At 41.0% G+C, this 16,953-nt stretch overlaps 1 protein-coding gene across 6 annotated transcripts in view; it reads left to right on the top strand.

Annotated features, from left to right (window-relative positions):
- Positions 1–16,953, top strand: part of Spire1 (spire type actin nucleation factor 1) — a 114,675-nt gene that overhangs the window by 48,816 nt on the left and 48,906 nt on the right. For all 6 annotated transcript variants that reach the window (XM_015998300.3, XM_076555399.1, XM_015998386.3 and 3 more), the window contains exons 3-4: positions 4,797–5,030; positions 9,768–9,893. In XM_015998300.3, coding sequence (XP_015853786.3) covers positions 4,797–5,030; positions 9,768–9,893 — 360 coding nt within the window. The remainder of the gene's footprint in view (positions 1–4,796; positions 5,031–9,767; positions 9,894–16,953) is intronic.

The following is a 16,953-nucleotide window of genomic DNA, read 5'->3' as shown; positions in this document are numbered from 1 at the left end:
TCAATATGAGCTTAGTCTTCTTGTTGGAGAATTAAGATGTGTCCATAACAATTCACACTCTGAATGAGCCACAGAGATTCACAAGGCGAATGTCATGGAGTATTCCTGTTCTTATTAGATGAGTGTCTGCTTAGTTTATTTGTGTCCATTCCTTTAAGAATCAAGTTCACATGGAGTCAGGTTACAGGTGGTTGTGAGTGTGCTAAGAATCAAACTCAGGTCCTCTAAAGAACAGTAGTATGTGCTCTTAATCACTGAGCCATCTCTCCAGTTCCTTAAGCTTTTCAAAATGTTTCCACATGGTTTGGCCAGTGCTCTTCTAAAGTCAGTTTTAAGTTGTTGTCTATGGGAGTGGCCATGTCCAGATATGTGTCCAAATTCTCTTAAATTTTTTAGTAGTTTTTCTGGTGGTCACCTCTTGTCCTCAGCTTGGTATACTGATTTTTAGTTCACCTTTAGACTTGTATTTGAAGTGTGTAGATTATTGATGCCCGAAATTATTGCTGATAAAGTTGTATTAACATCTATATTTGTTTTCTTTTATTCTTTTTTGTTTGTTTGTTTGTTTCTTGAGACAGGGTTTTTCTGTGTAGCCCTGGCTGTCCTAGAACTCGCTCTGTAGATAGGCTGGCCTCCAACTCACAGAGATCCACCTGCCTCTGCTTCCTGAGTGCTGGGATCAAAGGCGTGCGCCACCACCACCTGACTCTGTTTTTTTTAAACCTTTGTTTTCCTCTCTTTTGCATTCCATTGTCTTTCTGCCTTTTGTGATTTTAAAGGAGCATTTTACATGACTGTGTTTTCTCACCTTTGTTAGGACACCCGCTACACTCACGTTGTTGTTGTTGTTGTTGTTGTTCTCTTCAGTGGCTGCCCTAAAGTGTGCGCTGTGCATTGACAACTAAGTCAAGCCCAGGTTCCTGTAACACTACTCCACCCACTGAGTAGGCCGCGCAAATGACCTGTCTTACCAGAATAATCCCAGCTCTTCCTCCTGTCACTTGTATTATTTCAGGTTCACATTCAGACACACACATGCAACACAGGAGCTACATATATAAGCACACATATTAGTGTGGCTGTTATTAAACTGTCATCTGCTAGTCGCCAGAATAAAAGTTTTTACTTCACCTTAATTTATTCTTTCTTCAGTGGTTTTCTTTTCCTGGAGAGCTGAGTTTCTGACTCATTTTCTTTCTTTCTAAAGAATTATCTCCCACTCCCCAGGCTAGTGATGGCACCTAGGACATTGTATTAAGCAAGGGTTCTGAGAAAGTCTCCTTTACTTTTGAAGGATAACATTGTAGAGTACAAAGTATGGGTTGGGTTGGTTTTGTTGTTTCCCTGTAGGTACTGAATATTTTGCTTCTATCTGGTTGAATGCTTTTTGTTGATGCAAGAAACACAGCTCTCACACTGAAGAGAATAAGGCATGGTTTATTCTGGAGCCATTTTGAGTGACCATGGCCCAGGAGCCAGCAGTTTCATGAGGGGTTTTACAGAACATTGGTGGGTACATCAGAGAGGTAGGTACCACAAGATGAGGGAGTCTTTGCTGTAGGCCTCAGAGGCTATCTGATGGCATTCTTATTAGCTTTTGGGTTGGTGGAGGCCATTGGGTCTGCTGAGTCAATAGGTTCCAAGAGTTTTTATCTATTACTCACAGGATGTTAGTGCAGACACACAGGTGTGGACAAGGTGGACTATCCAGGGGGCTAATGTTAACCCAAGATAAGGTGACTTGCCTCAGGACCTGTATGACATTTTGGTCTTCCCACAGTACTGCAGTTCTGATCAGTCAGACAATCTCTGCAGTGTCTTTCCTGGAGTCTTTCATGTTTCTGAGAGTCGGATGTCCTTCCTCTCCTTACTTTAATAAGATGGCTCTTCCCTCACTAGCTTCTTTCAGAGTGTTGTTTCTTTGATTGGCTGTAATTTGAAAATGCATGTGTGAATTCAAATTTTGTTTGTTTCTATGCTTGTTTGTTTTTGCATTTATCCTCTTGGTGTTTGCTGAGCAACCTGGATCTCTCACCAAGAATTTGTGTCCAAATTAGTAGTTTTTGCTTTCAGAGCTTGGGATGGCTCCTTAAATCTCTCACTACCATTTCCAGCTACTACTTCTTTATGGTCTGCCAGGTCCACACTTTCGTGGATACGTGAGTTCTAGTGTCCAAGGCTCTGAGGAAGTGGGGGCAGTGGATGGTTTGTACTTCCTTTTGCCTCTGGGTAATTCCGGCTTCCACTGTCTTTGCCGAGGCTGCCTTTGTCCTTGTGGAGTCTCCACCTTGGCTTACTTCTAATGCTTGTGCTCCCAAGCCACTTGCTTTGGGTGTGGGTAGGATAAGGTTTTCCCTTGAGGTAAGTCACTCTAGGATGATGGTAGAGTAAGACTCAGCCTTAGGCTGCCACATTCCATGGCCTTGCAGCCAGCACCTATAACTACCAGTTTCTGGCCCTTCTATGACCCTTCCATCTTTTTCTGGCTCCCTAGGCCCTGAGTCCCTGTGTTGGGTGCCATGCATTCTAGCCCAGCAGTTGGTGTCAGTGAACAGGCCCTGCCCTAAAAGGCAGCTGCTCCCAGGGCTTCTTCCGTCGTGGAGGACTTTCTAAATCTCCCTCCGTATGCTTCTCCCCACATCCTTCTGCCCCTCCACTTAGCTGTTCTCTCTCTCTTTGGAGCAAACCAATTTGGTGTTGTTGACTGTATTTTCTTTTAAAGGAAAAAGACCTAAGATGAAAAAGTCTTGACTCTTCCTTCATCAGGTCACACAGAGGCAGCTTCTAATCTGCCATCTTACACAGAAGTGTTTTTCAAAAATAGTTGCATTGCTTCAAAATTAGAGGTTAAGAATTTTAAGTAATGGGGCTGGAGAGATGGCTCAGCTGTTAACAGCACTGGCTGCTTTTCCAGGGGTCCTGAGTTCAGTTCCCAGCACCTACGTGGTAGCTCACAGCCATCTATAATGGGATGTGATGCCCTCTTCTGGCATAAAGTTGATAGAGCACTCATATACATAAAAGAAATCTTTTAAAAAAGAATTTAAAGTATATTTATTTTAAATGCTTGTATTATTTCCTCTGGTAATATAACTTTCAGATTTTGTAGAGTTTGTTGAGTAACTGTGTGAATGTTTTTACAGGGTATTGTATATGATGACATTGATGCTATTGTGTTTAACTTACAACTCTTGGGTTAAAAATACTGTATAGAGGGGCTGGGGATTTAGCTCAGTGGTAGAGCGCTTGCTAAAGCCCAGGGTTCGGTCCTCAGCTCTGAAAAAAAAAAAAAAAAGACAAAAAAATACTGTATAGATTATTTTTTAAAAATCGCATCATTGAATAACTAAAAGTAGAATAAAGGAAATGAAGTTTCTTTGCAATTTTGAGGTTGGTAACTGGATAAACATTGGAAACAAGTGAATGTAAGAAAGGGGAGAAGAACAGATTATATTTATTAATTCAGGTACTGTTCTTTCCAACATAATCACTCATTTAAGGTCTTCAAGAGGCTCATGAAATATAAAGGTTATTAGTACACATTTTACAGAAAAATCACCTAAAATAATTTTCCTTGAGCCAGATGACTAATGATAAGGGTCAGTATTTTTAATTCTATATATATATATATATATATATTATATATTTTTTTTTTTTTGGTTTTTCAAGACAGGGTTTCTCTGTGTAGCTTTGCGCCTTTCCTGGAACTCACTTGGTAGCCCAGGCTGGCCTTGAACTCACAGAGATCTGCCTGGCTCAGCCTCCCGAGTGCTGGGATTAAAGGCGTGCGCCACCACTGCCCGGCCAGTGTTTTTAATTCTAAATCTTTGGTATTGTTGACTGTATTTTCTTTTAAAGGAAAAAGACCTAAGATGAAATGAATAGTGCTATTGGTATTATAAAGTAAAATAAAGGCACTACATTTATGGTTGTACTGAGCAAGTGAGAAAGGCAGTATTGAGGAGTAATCTAGAATTCTCCATACTGGCCACATCTGGAGCACTTGTCGGGGTACTGTTTAGCAGTGATGGACCCACTATTCACAAGTCAGGTTCACATTGTCTAGAAGTATTGTTGATGGAGGTAGTTGTAGGGAAGATTATCTGTGTCCTTCATTGCAAGTTCTGGTTTTAAAAAAATAAGTAAATCTCCCATTTGCTTGTATTATTTGAGAGAGATGTGTTTCCAATGAGTGGAACTCAGAGAACAATCTATATATTGATTTCTTGTTATTTGGGCTTAAGTGAATTGCTACTTAGAACTGAATTTTTAGTCTCAGCTACTTTGGGGGATCTATGAAGTCTCTAAACATTGGCATAAAAATTTTCTTTTTGGAAATATAGCAAGTCAGCTTGGTCAGTGTTTTTTGTTTTTGTTTTTGTTTTTGTTTTGTATGAATGGGAAATACTGATCTTAACATCTAGTATAATTTTTTTTTTTTTTCCCCAGACAGGGTTTCTCTGTGTAGCTTTGGAGCCTGTCCTGGAACTCACTCTGTAGACCAGGCTGGCCTTGAACTCACAGAGATCCACCTGCCTCTGGGATTAAAGGTGTGTGCCACCACCGCCTGGCCATCTAGTATAAATTTAACAAAGTATGAGAAGGGTTTATGGATAGGTTATAATGAAATCACACAAAAATGCAGTTTTCAAAATTTTAAATACATGTGTTGGTAAAAAATTTTAAATTTCTCCTCAAATATTAGTTATGTCTGAAATACTGAACATTTTATACCTTACAGTTAGTCCTTAGAATCTTCAATCACCTCCATTCACTACCTTCTTTAATGCCCGTAGGTTATTGAGTCCCTGGGAATTATTATTTATAAAGCACTGGACTATGGCTTGAAGGAAAATGAAGAAAGGGAGCTGAGCCCTCCCCTGGAGCAGCTCATCGACCAAATGGCCAACACTGTGGAGGCTGATGGTAACACCGATGAGGGGTATGAGGCTGCAGATGAAGGCCCGGAAGATGAAGATGGAGAAAAGAGAAGCATCTCAGCTATTCGGTCCTATCAAGATGTCATGAAGGTAAGCCATAGTTCACTTAGTGTTTGTCCCTCTGTGAGTCATTGTCTCATAGTTTAAGAGTGGCCTAGTGACTCAGCATTTGACAACAGTTCAGACTGTCTGCTGCCTGGCTGTGCCTTTTGCTGGGTCCTAGCTCTTGCCACTTGTAGGTGTGTTAGGTGTTGATCATCTTCCTGTCACCACAGCCTGCCTGGGCATGATGCTGTCAGCTGGCATCTGCAGTTCCTTTCTGTGGAATGGATGGCATCTGTGAGCAGGACTGAGCTGTGCCCATCACAGCTGATTGTTAGTTGATTTTTGATTTTGATCTTCCTATAGGATCTGTATACAGTGATAAGACTGAAGGGTTTTTTGTTTGTTTGTTTGTTTGTTTTTTGTTTTAGTTCAGTTTTGCTGCCTATCTGAAGGCTAAATGTATAGAGATGAAAACTATGACAGATTTGACAAGTTAACCTTGAGATACTCTATTCTGAGTTATTTAGATAGGATCTTTACTAGTTTTGTTGTTTTTTTGAGACAGGTTTTCTTTGTGTAGTCCTGGCTTTCCTGGAACTCACAGAGATCCACCTGCCTCTGCTTCCCAAGCACTGGGATCAAAGGTGTACGTGTGCCACCATGGCCCAGCCTTTTTTGTTTTGTTTTGTTTTGTTTTTAAAGATTTTTTTTTTTAAGAGAGAGAGAGTGTTGCTTGTAAACACAGGTACCAGCAGAAGGTGACAGATGTCTTGAAACTGGAGTTACAGGCTATTGTGGACCACCTACGTTAACTTTTCACAAATTTTATTCATTTTAGATATTCTAGATGTTAAGGCTTATTTTAAAAATAGACATGAAAGGATAGTATCCTAAGTGAAATAAACTAGATATAAAAAGAAATACCATGTTTCTCCTCATGTAAAAGGAAAACAAAACTAATTTGACTATAAACTAAGGGTTAGTAGATGTTAGGCACTACAGGTCATATGCCTGTGTGGAAGTATCGTGTCAAATCCCATCAGTGCATACAAGGTAGTCAAAAACAATATAATTTTATGAAAAATATATCCAAGCAATGGTGGCACACACTTTTAATCTCAGCACTTGGGGGCAGAGGCAGGCAGATCTCTGTGAATTCAAGGCCAGCCTGGTCTACAAAGCAAGTTCCAGGACAGCCAGAGCTGTTACACAGAGAAACCCTGTCTTGAAAACCAAAAAATAAATAAGCAAATAAATTAATTAATGAAAATAAAATAAACATATTTGAGGGTTGGCAGACAAAAAATGACCTGCTAATTCTGTGAAGCGCACTGATAACAGTGATGTAAAATGTGAAGAGTAGAATAAAGTATTGTAAGAGGAGAAGTTCATGTTCTGACAGTGGCTGCAGGCTTGACTGTGTGTGTGTGTGCTTTGGAAGGGCTGCACAGAGAACAGATGAGGAAGGGGCACACAGGACCATGGTCTTTGCAGCCAGCCCGGTACCATGCTGATGAGTACCAGACTGCTCTCATGCTACAGGTTTAGAAGGTGAATGGAAACCTTAGAATTCTTACTCAGCAGCCTTAGGTATATTGACTTACTTTTTTAAGGTTCTTGGGCATGTATCAGTTGGAATGAATTCATTTTGCCTATTATTTTTAGATTTGAGCCACTATTCCTATGAAAACTGTATTATTAAAAGCATACATAAGACATACTTTATAGTTTGGAGAAAACCCATGCCTTTACCAATTCTATTCCTAGCCCTTTTGTTGGAGACTATCATAACCTCACTATTTGCTCTTTGGTTTCTGTGTTAGTCAACCTTGCCTGGAAATTTCCTGTTTCTTTAAGTATTCTGACTGTCCTTTTCAACTAAATGAAAGGGGACAAATTGCTGAGACATTTGACAGGTTTTGAAAATTTGAAATATAAATATCATAAAACCCATCGTGTATGACAATAGAGACAGACATATGAGTCTGTGGTTTCACTGGCGGGGGCATTGGACTACTTGTAGAGTCAGTTCTCTCCTTGTACCTTTACATGACTTCCAGGATCACACTTAGGTCATCAGGCATGTGCAGAAAGCACCTTTACCTGCTGAACCATCACAACAAACTATGATTGCTTTTTTATTGTTAAATGTAAAACCATGAAACTAAGTTGGGATAATCTTATAGGATCTTGAAAATTTGTTTCATTTTAGTGATCAGAATCTCTGAATGTATAACAAATGCAAACTTCATATTTTATCCATGCCTCTTGATCATAGTAGAAAGAAAGAGAATGTTGTACATAGGTTAAACATAAACACACATACATAATTATTTTTCTGACTCATTCTGGGGCTTTTTGCTGCTGATTTTACAGGCACATAAATTGCACACAGAAATTAAGACATATGCTCCCCTTAAATAAAGAATATACTCTGGCCGGGTGGTGCTGGCGCACACCTTTAATCCCAGCACTTGGGAGACAGAGGCAGGCAGATTTCTGTGAGTTTGAGGCCAGCCTGGTCTCTAAATTGAGTTCCAGGAAAGGCGCAAAGCTACACAGAGAAACCCTGTCTCAAAAAAACAAAAACAAACAAACAAACAAAAAGAATATGCTCTGGACTGGAGAGATGGTTCCATGGCGAAGAACCCTTACTTCTCCTCCAGAGGACTTAGTTTATAATAGTCTTTATAAACGTGTTTTTTGTTGGTTTGCTTGTAGTGAACATCTTTTGCAATTTGATATTGAATTGCCATCTTAGCAAATACATTCTAGGGTTGGGGATTTAGTTCAGGAGTAGAGCACTTGCCTAGCAAACACAAGCATTGGGTTTGATTCCCATCTCTAGAAAGAAAAAAACAGTCTTAAGGAAATCATTTGAATTTGAGTAAGGAGCTGTTAGAGTTTGGTTGTGGGATAACCCCACAAGGGCTCTTGTTAGAAGCTTGGTCCTCACCTCACGGTGCTGTTGAGAGGTGACTGAATCATAGAGGTGCTGTGACAACTTCGTCAGTAGGTTAGTCCCCTGGGGAGATCACAGTTGGGTTGGCCTTGTTGGAGGAAGGTAGGCCTTTGTGGGGTGCTTTGGAGGGTGTTCTCCCCTCGCCCATTCCTCTCTCTCTGCAGCCTGTCCATCATGACATAGCCACATTACTGTACCCCATCTTCTCCTCGGGGTGTTCAGCCTCTCATCACACAAGGACCCAGAACCAAGAGAGCCAAGTCAGCATGGACTGAAAACTAGGAAGCCTTGAGTCATAATTCGTCCTCGCTCCTTTGATTTTCTCAGTACTTTGTCACCACAGAAAAGTAACCCAGGGACCGTCTGTGTGGTACCAGGAAAAAAACAAAAAAGCTAAGAACCATGAAAAGCAGTACAGCTACCATTAAATGCCTTTTATTCTTTTTACTTTTGATATTCTTTTTTCATTTGTTTGTTTTGAGACAGGGTAGCTTTGGCTAGCCTGGAACTTAATATGTAAGCCAGGATAACCCAACTCATAGAGTTCCTCCTGCCTCTACCTCTGGAGTGCTGGGACCTTTGTTGTAGGCCATAACACCCTCTTTTGACTCTTTTAATAAAATAGTATTTCATGGAGCCCAGGAGGGCCTTGAACCTTCTGTATCATGGAGGATAACCATGAATTCCGGGTTTCCCTATCTCTGCCTACCTAGCAATAGGATTGATCATAGGCATGGACTCACCTTACCCAGCTCTCTTTCGTTCTTTCTAGAAATTGTTAAAAATAGAGCAGATTTCTTTCCAGCAATTATTTTTTTAGATTTTATTTATTATGTACACAGAAGAGGGCACCAGATTTTATTACAGATGGTTGTGAGCCACCATGTGGGTGCTGGGAATTGAACTCAGGACCTCTGGAAGAGTAGTCAGTGCTCTTAACCTCTGAGCCATCTCTCCAGCCCCTCCAGCAATTATTAATTTCTAATTTATTAAGTGAAGTTAACTGTTGTTTTTTTTATTGCAAACCAAGTGCTTTAAAATGTGACTATTGAACATGGATACATAATAATTATTTTATAGAAACAACATTATTCTTTGGACTCTTAAGAGAGGATATCTTTGCAGTGTAATAAAGGACCTGGTGTGCATTTGTTTCTAAATCATTTGCATCATGTTAAGTTGCATCTTTTACAGTCATCTTGGGACATGAGGACCATAGACAGCACCTGAGTGCCCAGCCAGCTCTGGCCTCCTCTTACCCTCCATTTCCACTTCTCGAGGCTCCACAGGGGATCGTGTGTGGGCTTCCGAACCTAGTAGAAGTGTGCTTAGATTCTCCTTGTGGTCAAAAAACAAAACGAAACAGGGAGATTCAGGATTCTATTGGAGAGTGCATGGTATTGTGCTGTATGTGTGACATATCAACCTTGTGCCTGGCATGGTAAATGCTCAGGAAACATTGTCCTAGTCTGCTTTCTGTTGCTGTGATAAATGCCATGACCAAATGCAACTTGAAGAGGAAGGGTTTGTTTCATTTACAGGGTACAGTCAGTCCACTGTTGAGGGAAGTCAGGCCAATAACTTGAGGCAGAAACCATGGAGGAATGTTGCTTACTGGCTTGTTCCCTCTGGCTTGCTTAGCCAGCTTTCTTATACAACCCAGACTCACTTGCCTAAGGATGGCACCAACTCATGACGGGACTTACCTTCATCTAAAAGAAGAAAAAAAAAATAGAGGTAGACTGGGTGTGTCTGATTTAATGGTACCTAAAATGCCAGTAATAGCCAAATTCCATTATTTCATTTTTTTTCTCCTGTAGATATGTGCTGCTCATCTCCCAGCTGAGTCGGAGGCACCAAATCATTATCAGGCAGTATGTCGAGCACTGTTTGCAGAAACCATGGAACTTCATACATTTCTGACCAAAATTAAGAGTGCGAAGGAGGTAGGTACAAATACTAATATTTATAGACACTGAAACAGGTAGTTTCCATTTTCAGTATTGTCCATTCAGTGCTTTTTGGTTTGGTTTGTCCTTTTTTAAAGACAAGGTCTTACTGTATACCCAGGCTGGCTTGGACTTGTGACCCTCTTACCTCAGCCTGTCTGGTTTTAGGATTACAGGCATGTTCTGTTTTCTGTCATACATATTCTTGAATAGTAACACTGTGAATCTACTTTATAAAACAAAATTTTTATAAAGCTTCCTTCTAAATGAAATAAACAGTCTAGAATTGTTTTTATCTGTTTCCTGTGGTACTGGATTTTCACCTCATTCTGCACTCTTCTTTTGTTCATTTTGGGACATAGTAGTAAGTCCTTCAGGAAGTTGTGGATAAGGTGGAGACACTCTTATCTTTAAGGCCACACCCTCTTCTCATTGTTCAACTGTTGAAGTAGACGTCATTGAAGATTTAGTGGAGGATACCCGAATTCCTGTTGAGATAATCTGAATAATTCGGCTATTCTGTTCATGTCTAAGGTTTAAAATGTTATGTTCAAAGAGAACCCTTCCAGTTTATTGAGAAGGAGAGTCCTATTTTATATTGCACAAATGGGTGTGAAGCTTCAGAGGTCTTACATAAGACTTGGTGGCATCTGCCCTAAGTGGGCAGATTTCCTGTGTGTGTGACTAGAGTGCAGAGCTATATGGAGCACTCGACTAATCTGTTTAGGAAGAGACACCTGTGGGGTATGTAAGCAAGAAGGGAGAAGCTGACCTGGTGTTAAGTGAGACTAAGTAGCCCTAGTAAAAGGTAGGTGACACATCCAATAAATCATACTTCATAAGCTCGGTTGTGTGGATGCAGGTGACAGTTCCATGTTTTCTCCTGCTCTGTCTGGGTACTATTCATACCAATGCCAGTGACAGGCCAGGGAAACCTGTGCCTTTTAAAACCACGTTTGATAAAGTGGACCCAAGAGGAAAGTTGTCAGAAGTGTGAAGAGTGGATTGAGTTGTTGAAGATAATTATACCTATTTAGATACAGAAACAGGCAGTACTCAGTCAAAGAAAGCTCCCAACTGAACATCTCAAACCTGTCTTCAACTAAAGAGTATCAGGGAGTAGAAAAGATTATTTTTTAGGTTTGTCTTGACCTAACCCCTTTGTTAAGAGTGAATTTGCCTTCCCAGAGCATTTTTTTTTTCAGGCTTGGCATACTAAATTAAAGGAGTTTGAAAATCTTTCCAACACTAACATTCTCAGAAAACATTTTTGAACTGAAAGAACAGTAAGCATTTTTAGCATTCCACTCCATTAGCTGGAAAATTTCTTTTTATTCTCTATGTAAAGAGATGGGCCTTTGGTTAAGAGCACTTTATGCTCCTGCAGAAGACCTGGGTTCAGTTCCCAGCACCCACATGGTGTTGAACAGCCAGTTCCCTCCAGAGTGCTACGATGAAAGGTGGGAACCATCATGCACAGAGAGTCCTTGTCTCCATGGTGAAAAACTGTCGCTTGTTTGCATCTGCTTCTCCAGTACACCAGAGGTGTATGTATCACTTTAGGAGAAGACTTAATGTACCAGAGAAATAGATCCTGTCAAACCCCAGATCTGGGAGGGTAGAGGCAGGAGGACCAGGAGTTCAGGGGTTAGCCTCTGCTACATAATGAATAAAAGCCAACTTGAACCATATGAGTCCTTGTCTGAAACAAGCAAAAGCAGGAGCTTTGTTTTGAAAAAGAACATCTTTTTAAAAGAAAAACTTACTTTCAGTTTATAATTTTAGATATTGATATTAACACTGATCCATTTTTTAAGGTCTCTATGGATGAAATAAATTCTATTTCTATTATGTATGTATATACCACATTTTCTTTATCCATTCATCTGTTGATGGGCGTTCAGGTTAATTCATGACTTTGCTGTTGTGAGTGCAAGTATCTCTGTATTGTGTTGCATTTAATTCCCTGTGCTACGTATCTAGGAGTGTTACAGTAAAATCATATGGTAATTCTATTCCTAGTTTATCTGAGGAACTGATTTCCATGTTGGCTGGACTCATTTACATCTCCATGGACAGTGTATAAGGACTCCTTTATGCCATGTCCCTACCAGTATTTGTTGTTGCTGCCATAAAGAAGACACTAGGCAACACTTTTTAGGTACCTATTCTGTCTCAGGGAGCTGTTTCTCTACTTCTTGTCTTTGTGTCCTCAGATTCTGGTTGGAAACTGGAATGATCCTGTTGGAGTATAAACCAGATCACAGCCCTCCTAGCTCAACCCTTCCCAGGTATCAGAGGACTTGGAGTAGAGCCAAGGTCTTTAAGGCAGCCTGAGGTTCCTCCAGTTTCCAGGACTAAGGCCTGTGGGAAGGAAAAGAGCAGGTGTGCACAGGTGATTTCAGAAATGTTCATGGCAAGAGGGAACCCTCCAGATACTTCTGAGAGAACAGGCTGGTTCTGACCAGACTGCCCCATTCCTATTTCTGGGTCTCAGAATTATAGATACAAATGTGTTGATCAAATTTTAAAATGTTATAGATCTTCACAGAAACCACAGATTTAACTTTTAAATTAGTGAGTTAACTATAATATTCAGTATGGACATTATTTATAGTTTGACACTAAAAATAAAGTGCTTTCTTTTACGATCTAGTGGTAAATTCCTGAAAGGAGCAATTATTTCCTGGAGGGGGAAAAACCCACAATAATAGTTAAATAATAGACAAGGTCAATAATTTAGTGTTGTGAATTATTATGTGTGCTTTAAAATTTTTTTTAATTTATGAGGTTGGGAGACTGAGGCAGGAGAATTGAAAGTTCAAGGTCTTTTTGTGTGATAAAGTGAGTTCAAGGTCATTTTAGCAAGACTTATCTTAAAATTAAAAATAAAAAAAAAAGAGGTATAGCTTGGTGGGAGCATGAATGGCCCATGTTTGTTCCTCAACACCACAGAAATAACAAAAAACTTTGTAAGTCATGTAAAATAATTTCAGGTTCTGTAAGAAACCTTGTCTCAAAAAAAAAAAAAATCAGGTGGAGAGTGCTAGAGGAAGACATCCAACATCAGACCCTGGCCTCAGTACATATGAACACACCACCACCACCACCACCACCACCACCAATAATAATGAAAATGGAGCTTGAGATGAGAGACCAGAGCCCGAAGGAGGTTTCTGTCAGCCCCAGTATGAGAAGCAGTGAAGGAACTTGGAATTTCGGTGAAAGTTTGACAGGATGCAGTAACTGTTTCTAGTCAGGCATGCTAGTGAAGAAAGGCAGGACTCACTTCCGGAACACCAGGGACATGAGCACAACGATTTTATTCCCAAAGCAGTTACTTAGTGTACATACCAGGTAAGAGGTGCTACATTTACTCATTCATTCGTTCCTTACTTACTCTGTGCACATTCAGTCAGTCAGTCATCACAAAAGGTCATGTGTTAAGCGCTCTTGTATTTCCTGTCCTTGGAGGTCCAGCGTAAACAAGATGCTGGCCCATCTTGAGGAACTTCAGCAGGAGTGTCAGTCTAGGAGTCAGCTCAGCACGGGGTATAAGAAAGCTGGGTGGGTGCGTGGAGGGAGCTAATTCAAGACACAGGGCTTGAACTGCAGTCCAGAACTGACTTTGCTGAGCAAAGTGGTGAATGGAAGCAGCCCAGGTGAGGGCTGGGAGACAAGGGCAGGGAGATAGGAAGGGAAAGAGGGCCAGCTCCGCAGACTGAGGGCCACTGTTAGGAGGAGGGTCTCACAGGTGCTGCACAGGGGAAATCCGGTGTCCGAAATGGGGTGGGCCGTAGAGTCTCTATTTCTGTGACTGCTTATTCTGTGAATGCTTTCTTTGGCACTAAGCAAACCTCTGTGCATGTTTGGGACTCTGACCTTTAACTTCATTTGTTTAGTGTTGTATGTGGCTCAATACCTCTGTGTTTAGTCAGGTAGTAAACCTCTGAACATATGCAGATCACTTTGTCTCCATGGAGATGCCATGAAACACTCCTGAGCAAAACACATGACAAAGAAGATGAACTTGCATCCTCGGGACAGTCTTCTCTCTGGTGCTCTTTACAGAAAATAGAGCACTCACAGAACATAGTTAGATGACTGGGAGATAGGCTGTCAGTAACGGGCTGAGGACCTGAGTTGAATCCCTATAGACCAGGTACAAAAGCTGGAGGCCTTGGCTCACTAGTTTGTAATCACAGGTAGATCCCTAGGTCCTACTTAGTAAGCTTTGGAGCAGTGTGAGACCCTGTCTCAATAAAACAAGGTGGGTGACTCCCAAGGAACCTCCACCTGCACATATGTGGAACACACACAGAAAAAGAAACAAAAAACAGTTAGTCTTTAGTTACTCAGTTTTCTAGAAATGAAACTGCTTTGTTTTAAAGATAGCTCTGTTTTAAAATAGAAATCTGGGCTCTTTAGGGAACTTGGACCAGAAAGCAGGAGGAGTGGGGAAGCAAGTTGTGGCTTTTGGTGTTTGTTTCTGGGCTGACATAAAGAGGGCCAGGCTTGAAGGAGCAGGAAACCAAGCATGCCTTCCGCAGAATGGAGGGAAGGAGAGTCCATGCTTCCGTTTTTCCTTTGTTCTCTTCTGAAGATCTCCACTGGGCCCGAGCAGTTAAGAGAGTAGAGGGCAGGAGTTTGGTTTCCAGCACTGGCACCTGGTGGCTCACAACCCTCTGTAACTCCAGCACTGGGGCATCTGACACTGCTGGCCTCTGTGGACAAACGCACTCCCACGCACATATCCACAGATACTGCACATAATTGAAAATAAGATGATTCTTTTTAAAAAGGATAAAGATTCTACTCAAATTAGACAAAAGGCTATAATTTAGGTATGTGTTTGTCAACTTTTGACTCATAATTCTTCTGTATTTTAAAGATTGAGATGTATTGTGCCTGCATGTTCGTAAGTCACCGTATGTGTGCTGTACCTGTAAAGCACTGACGAGGGCATCCCCTAGAACTGGAGGGACAGACAGTCCTGCGCTACACTCAGGGTGCTGGGAACCAAATGCAGGCTGTCTGCAAGAGCAGCCAGTGCTGAGCCGTCTCTCCAGCTCAGTCTGTAGTGTTCACTCTCATAGAACTCAAAAAAGGAGCCTGAACTACATCTTCTTCATCTCCCGTCCCCTCCTTTTTTCTTTTCTTTTTTTTTTTTAACTTCTTTCACTCTCTCTTCTTCATTGGAGGATGTCAGGTCTCTCCCTGAACCTGGAGCTGGGCTGGTAGCTGTCAAGCCTCAGCAGCCCTCCTGTCTCTAGCCTCCTATAATGCTGAGGTTACGGGCATATACACTGCTGTACCCAGCTCTTTTTATGTCAGTTCTAAGGGTTTGAACTCAGATCTTCATGCTTCTGCAGCACCCCTCATCCCAAGGACATGTACTTTTAAAGTACTTATGGTTTTAACTCTACAATGGGGATTATTCAGGGTTGGGAAGGACCTTAGTTCAGAAGCCCAGCATCAGTCATGGTGGTGTTTGCCTGTAATACTAGAACTAGGTAGGTAGAGACAGGAGGATCCCTTGGGCTTGCCGGCCAGCTACTCTTGCCAAATTGGTGAGCTCCAGGTTCAGTAAGAGATCTTGTCTTGCTGGGCAGTGGTGGCATTAATCCCATTACTTGGGAGGAGTCAGATGTCTGCGAGTTCAAGGCTAGCCTGGTTTACAGAGCTAGGACAGCCAAGACTACACTGAGAAACCGTGTCTCGAAAACAGAGAGAGAGAGGGAGGGAGAAAGAGAGAGAGGAAGGGACCTTGTCTCAAAACATGAGGAGAGTGATGGAGGAAGACACCAGCTATTGATCCATGGCCCTACACACACATGTCCACATGCACCCACATGCTCATGTGCACACACCCAGCATGCACACCCTCCACAAATGATAGTATTATTCTAATGGCTTGACTTTCAAATGTTGAAACAGTTCTCACATGTGACATTGTAAAAACTTGCCATCAAGTTTTTCTAAATGGCTTGATGTTGTCCTGATTTTAACAAAACAGTAAGAGGGGAGCGTGACTGCTAGATGCTAGTCAGTGTTTAATTGCTAGCAGTTCACCAGGCAGTGGAATTCTGGGGTGAGGAACTAAACTGGAAATAAGAACGGCTCCTTATAAATTTTTTTAGAAAATGCTATCCACATTTTATACTCTGTGATCTCTTATTACTGAGACACTTTACTCAATAACTTACATGTATTGTTTTACTTAGTCCTATGTAAGAAATCATGACTTCATGATTGCATCTTTGATCTCAGTTTATCTTGAATATGACTTTGGTTAAAATATCTTTCTTAAAATAGAATTTATGTATGCATGTATGAAGTGCTCTCAGAGTGCATTTTTGAAATTGGCTCAAGTGTTTTGAAATGGTTTTGGGTGCTGTAACTACATTTTAAAATTTCAAAGTTATTTTTTTCAGAAAATCAGTGTAAATGTTTTTAATCCCACTGCCTCTTGTCAAGGAAATAGAAATGCAACTGTGTAGTGTACAGAGTCCATGTTAGCTCACACTGAGATGCTTGCTTGTGAGATCAGAGAACAAAGCCACAGACCTCTCTCATACTGAAGTGCATTTTTGTCAGCTTTCCCCTCTCCTTGCCTGTCCCTCCCTCAGGCCTGTTCTCAATACCTCTGGCGGTACATCTGTGGCATTTAAGTTGGCTGAAATGTATTCCCACTCCTAAAGTGGGTTTATAGCCCGTCAAATGGTGAACATATCACTTTTTGACAGACAGAATCCACACCAGATGTCTATGTGAGTGGTAGCCATTTGTTCATTTTAATTAGCTCATCCATCATTTGTAACCTTCGAGGTCCTTACTGCTGCCTGTGTGTTTTTCTTTTGTTGTAAACGCTGGTGTACATGAGAATGCTCACATTGCCAGCAACGTTAAAATAATCTCTATGCAGTGTCCTTGTTCTTATCACTGGTGTACTGCTTTAAAAGTGTTTCACAAGAACATTTTGAATAAAAGATGTTGAAAGATCTCTTCCAAGTCCCCATACATAGAGAAAATGACACATGGGTTGAAATGGTTATTA

This window comes from Peromyscus maniculatus, chromosome 19, assembly GCF_049852395.1.
Source record: "Peromyscus maniculatus bairdii isolate BWxNUB_F1_BW_parent chromosome 19, HU_Pman_BW_mat_3.1, whole genome shotgun sequence".
Lineage (NCBI taxonomy): Eukaryota > Metazoa > Chordata > Mammalia > Rodentia > Cricetidae > Peromyscus > Peromyscus maniculatus.
The sequence above is the reverse complement of the archived record's forward strand: the minus strand, read 5'-3'. Positions and strand labels throughout refer to the sequence as shown.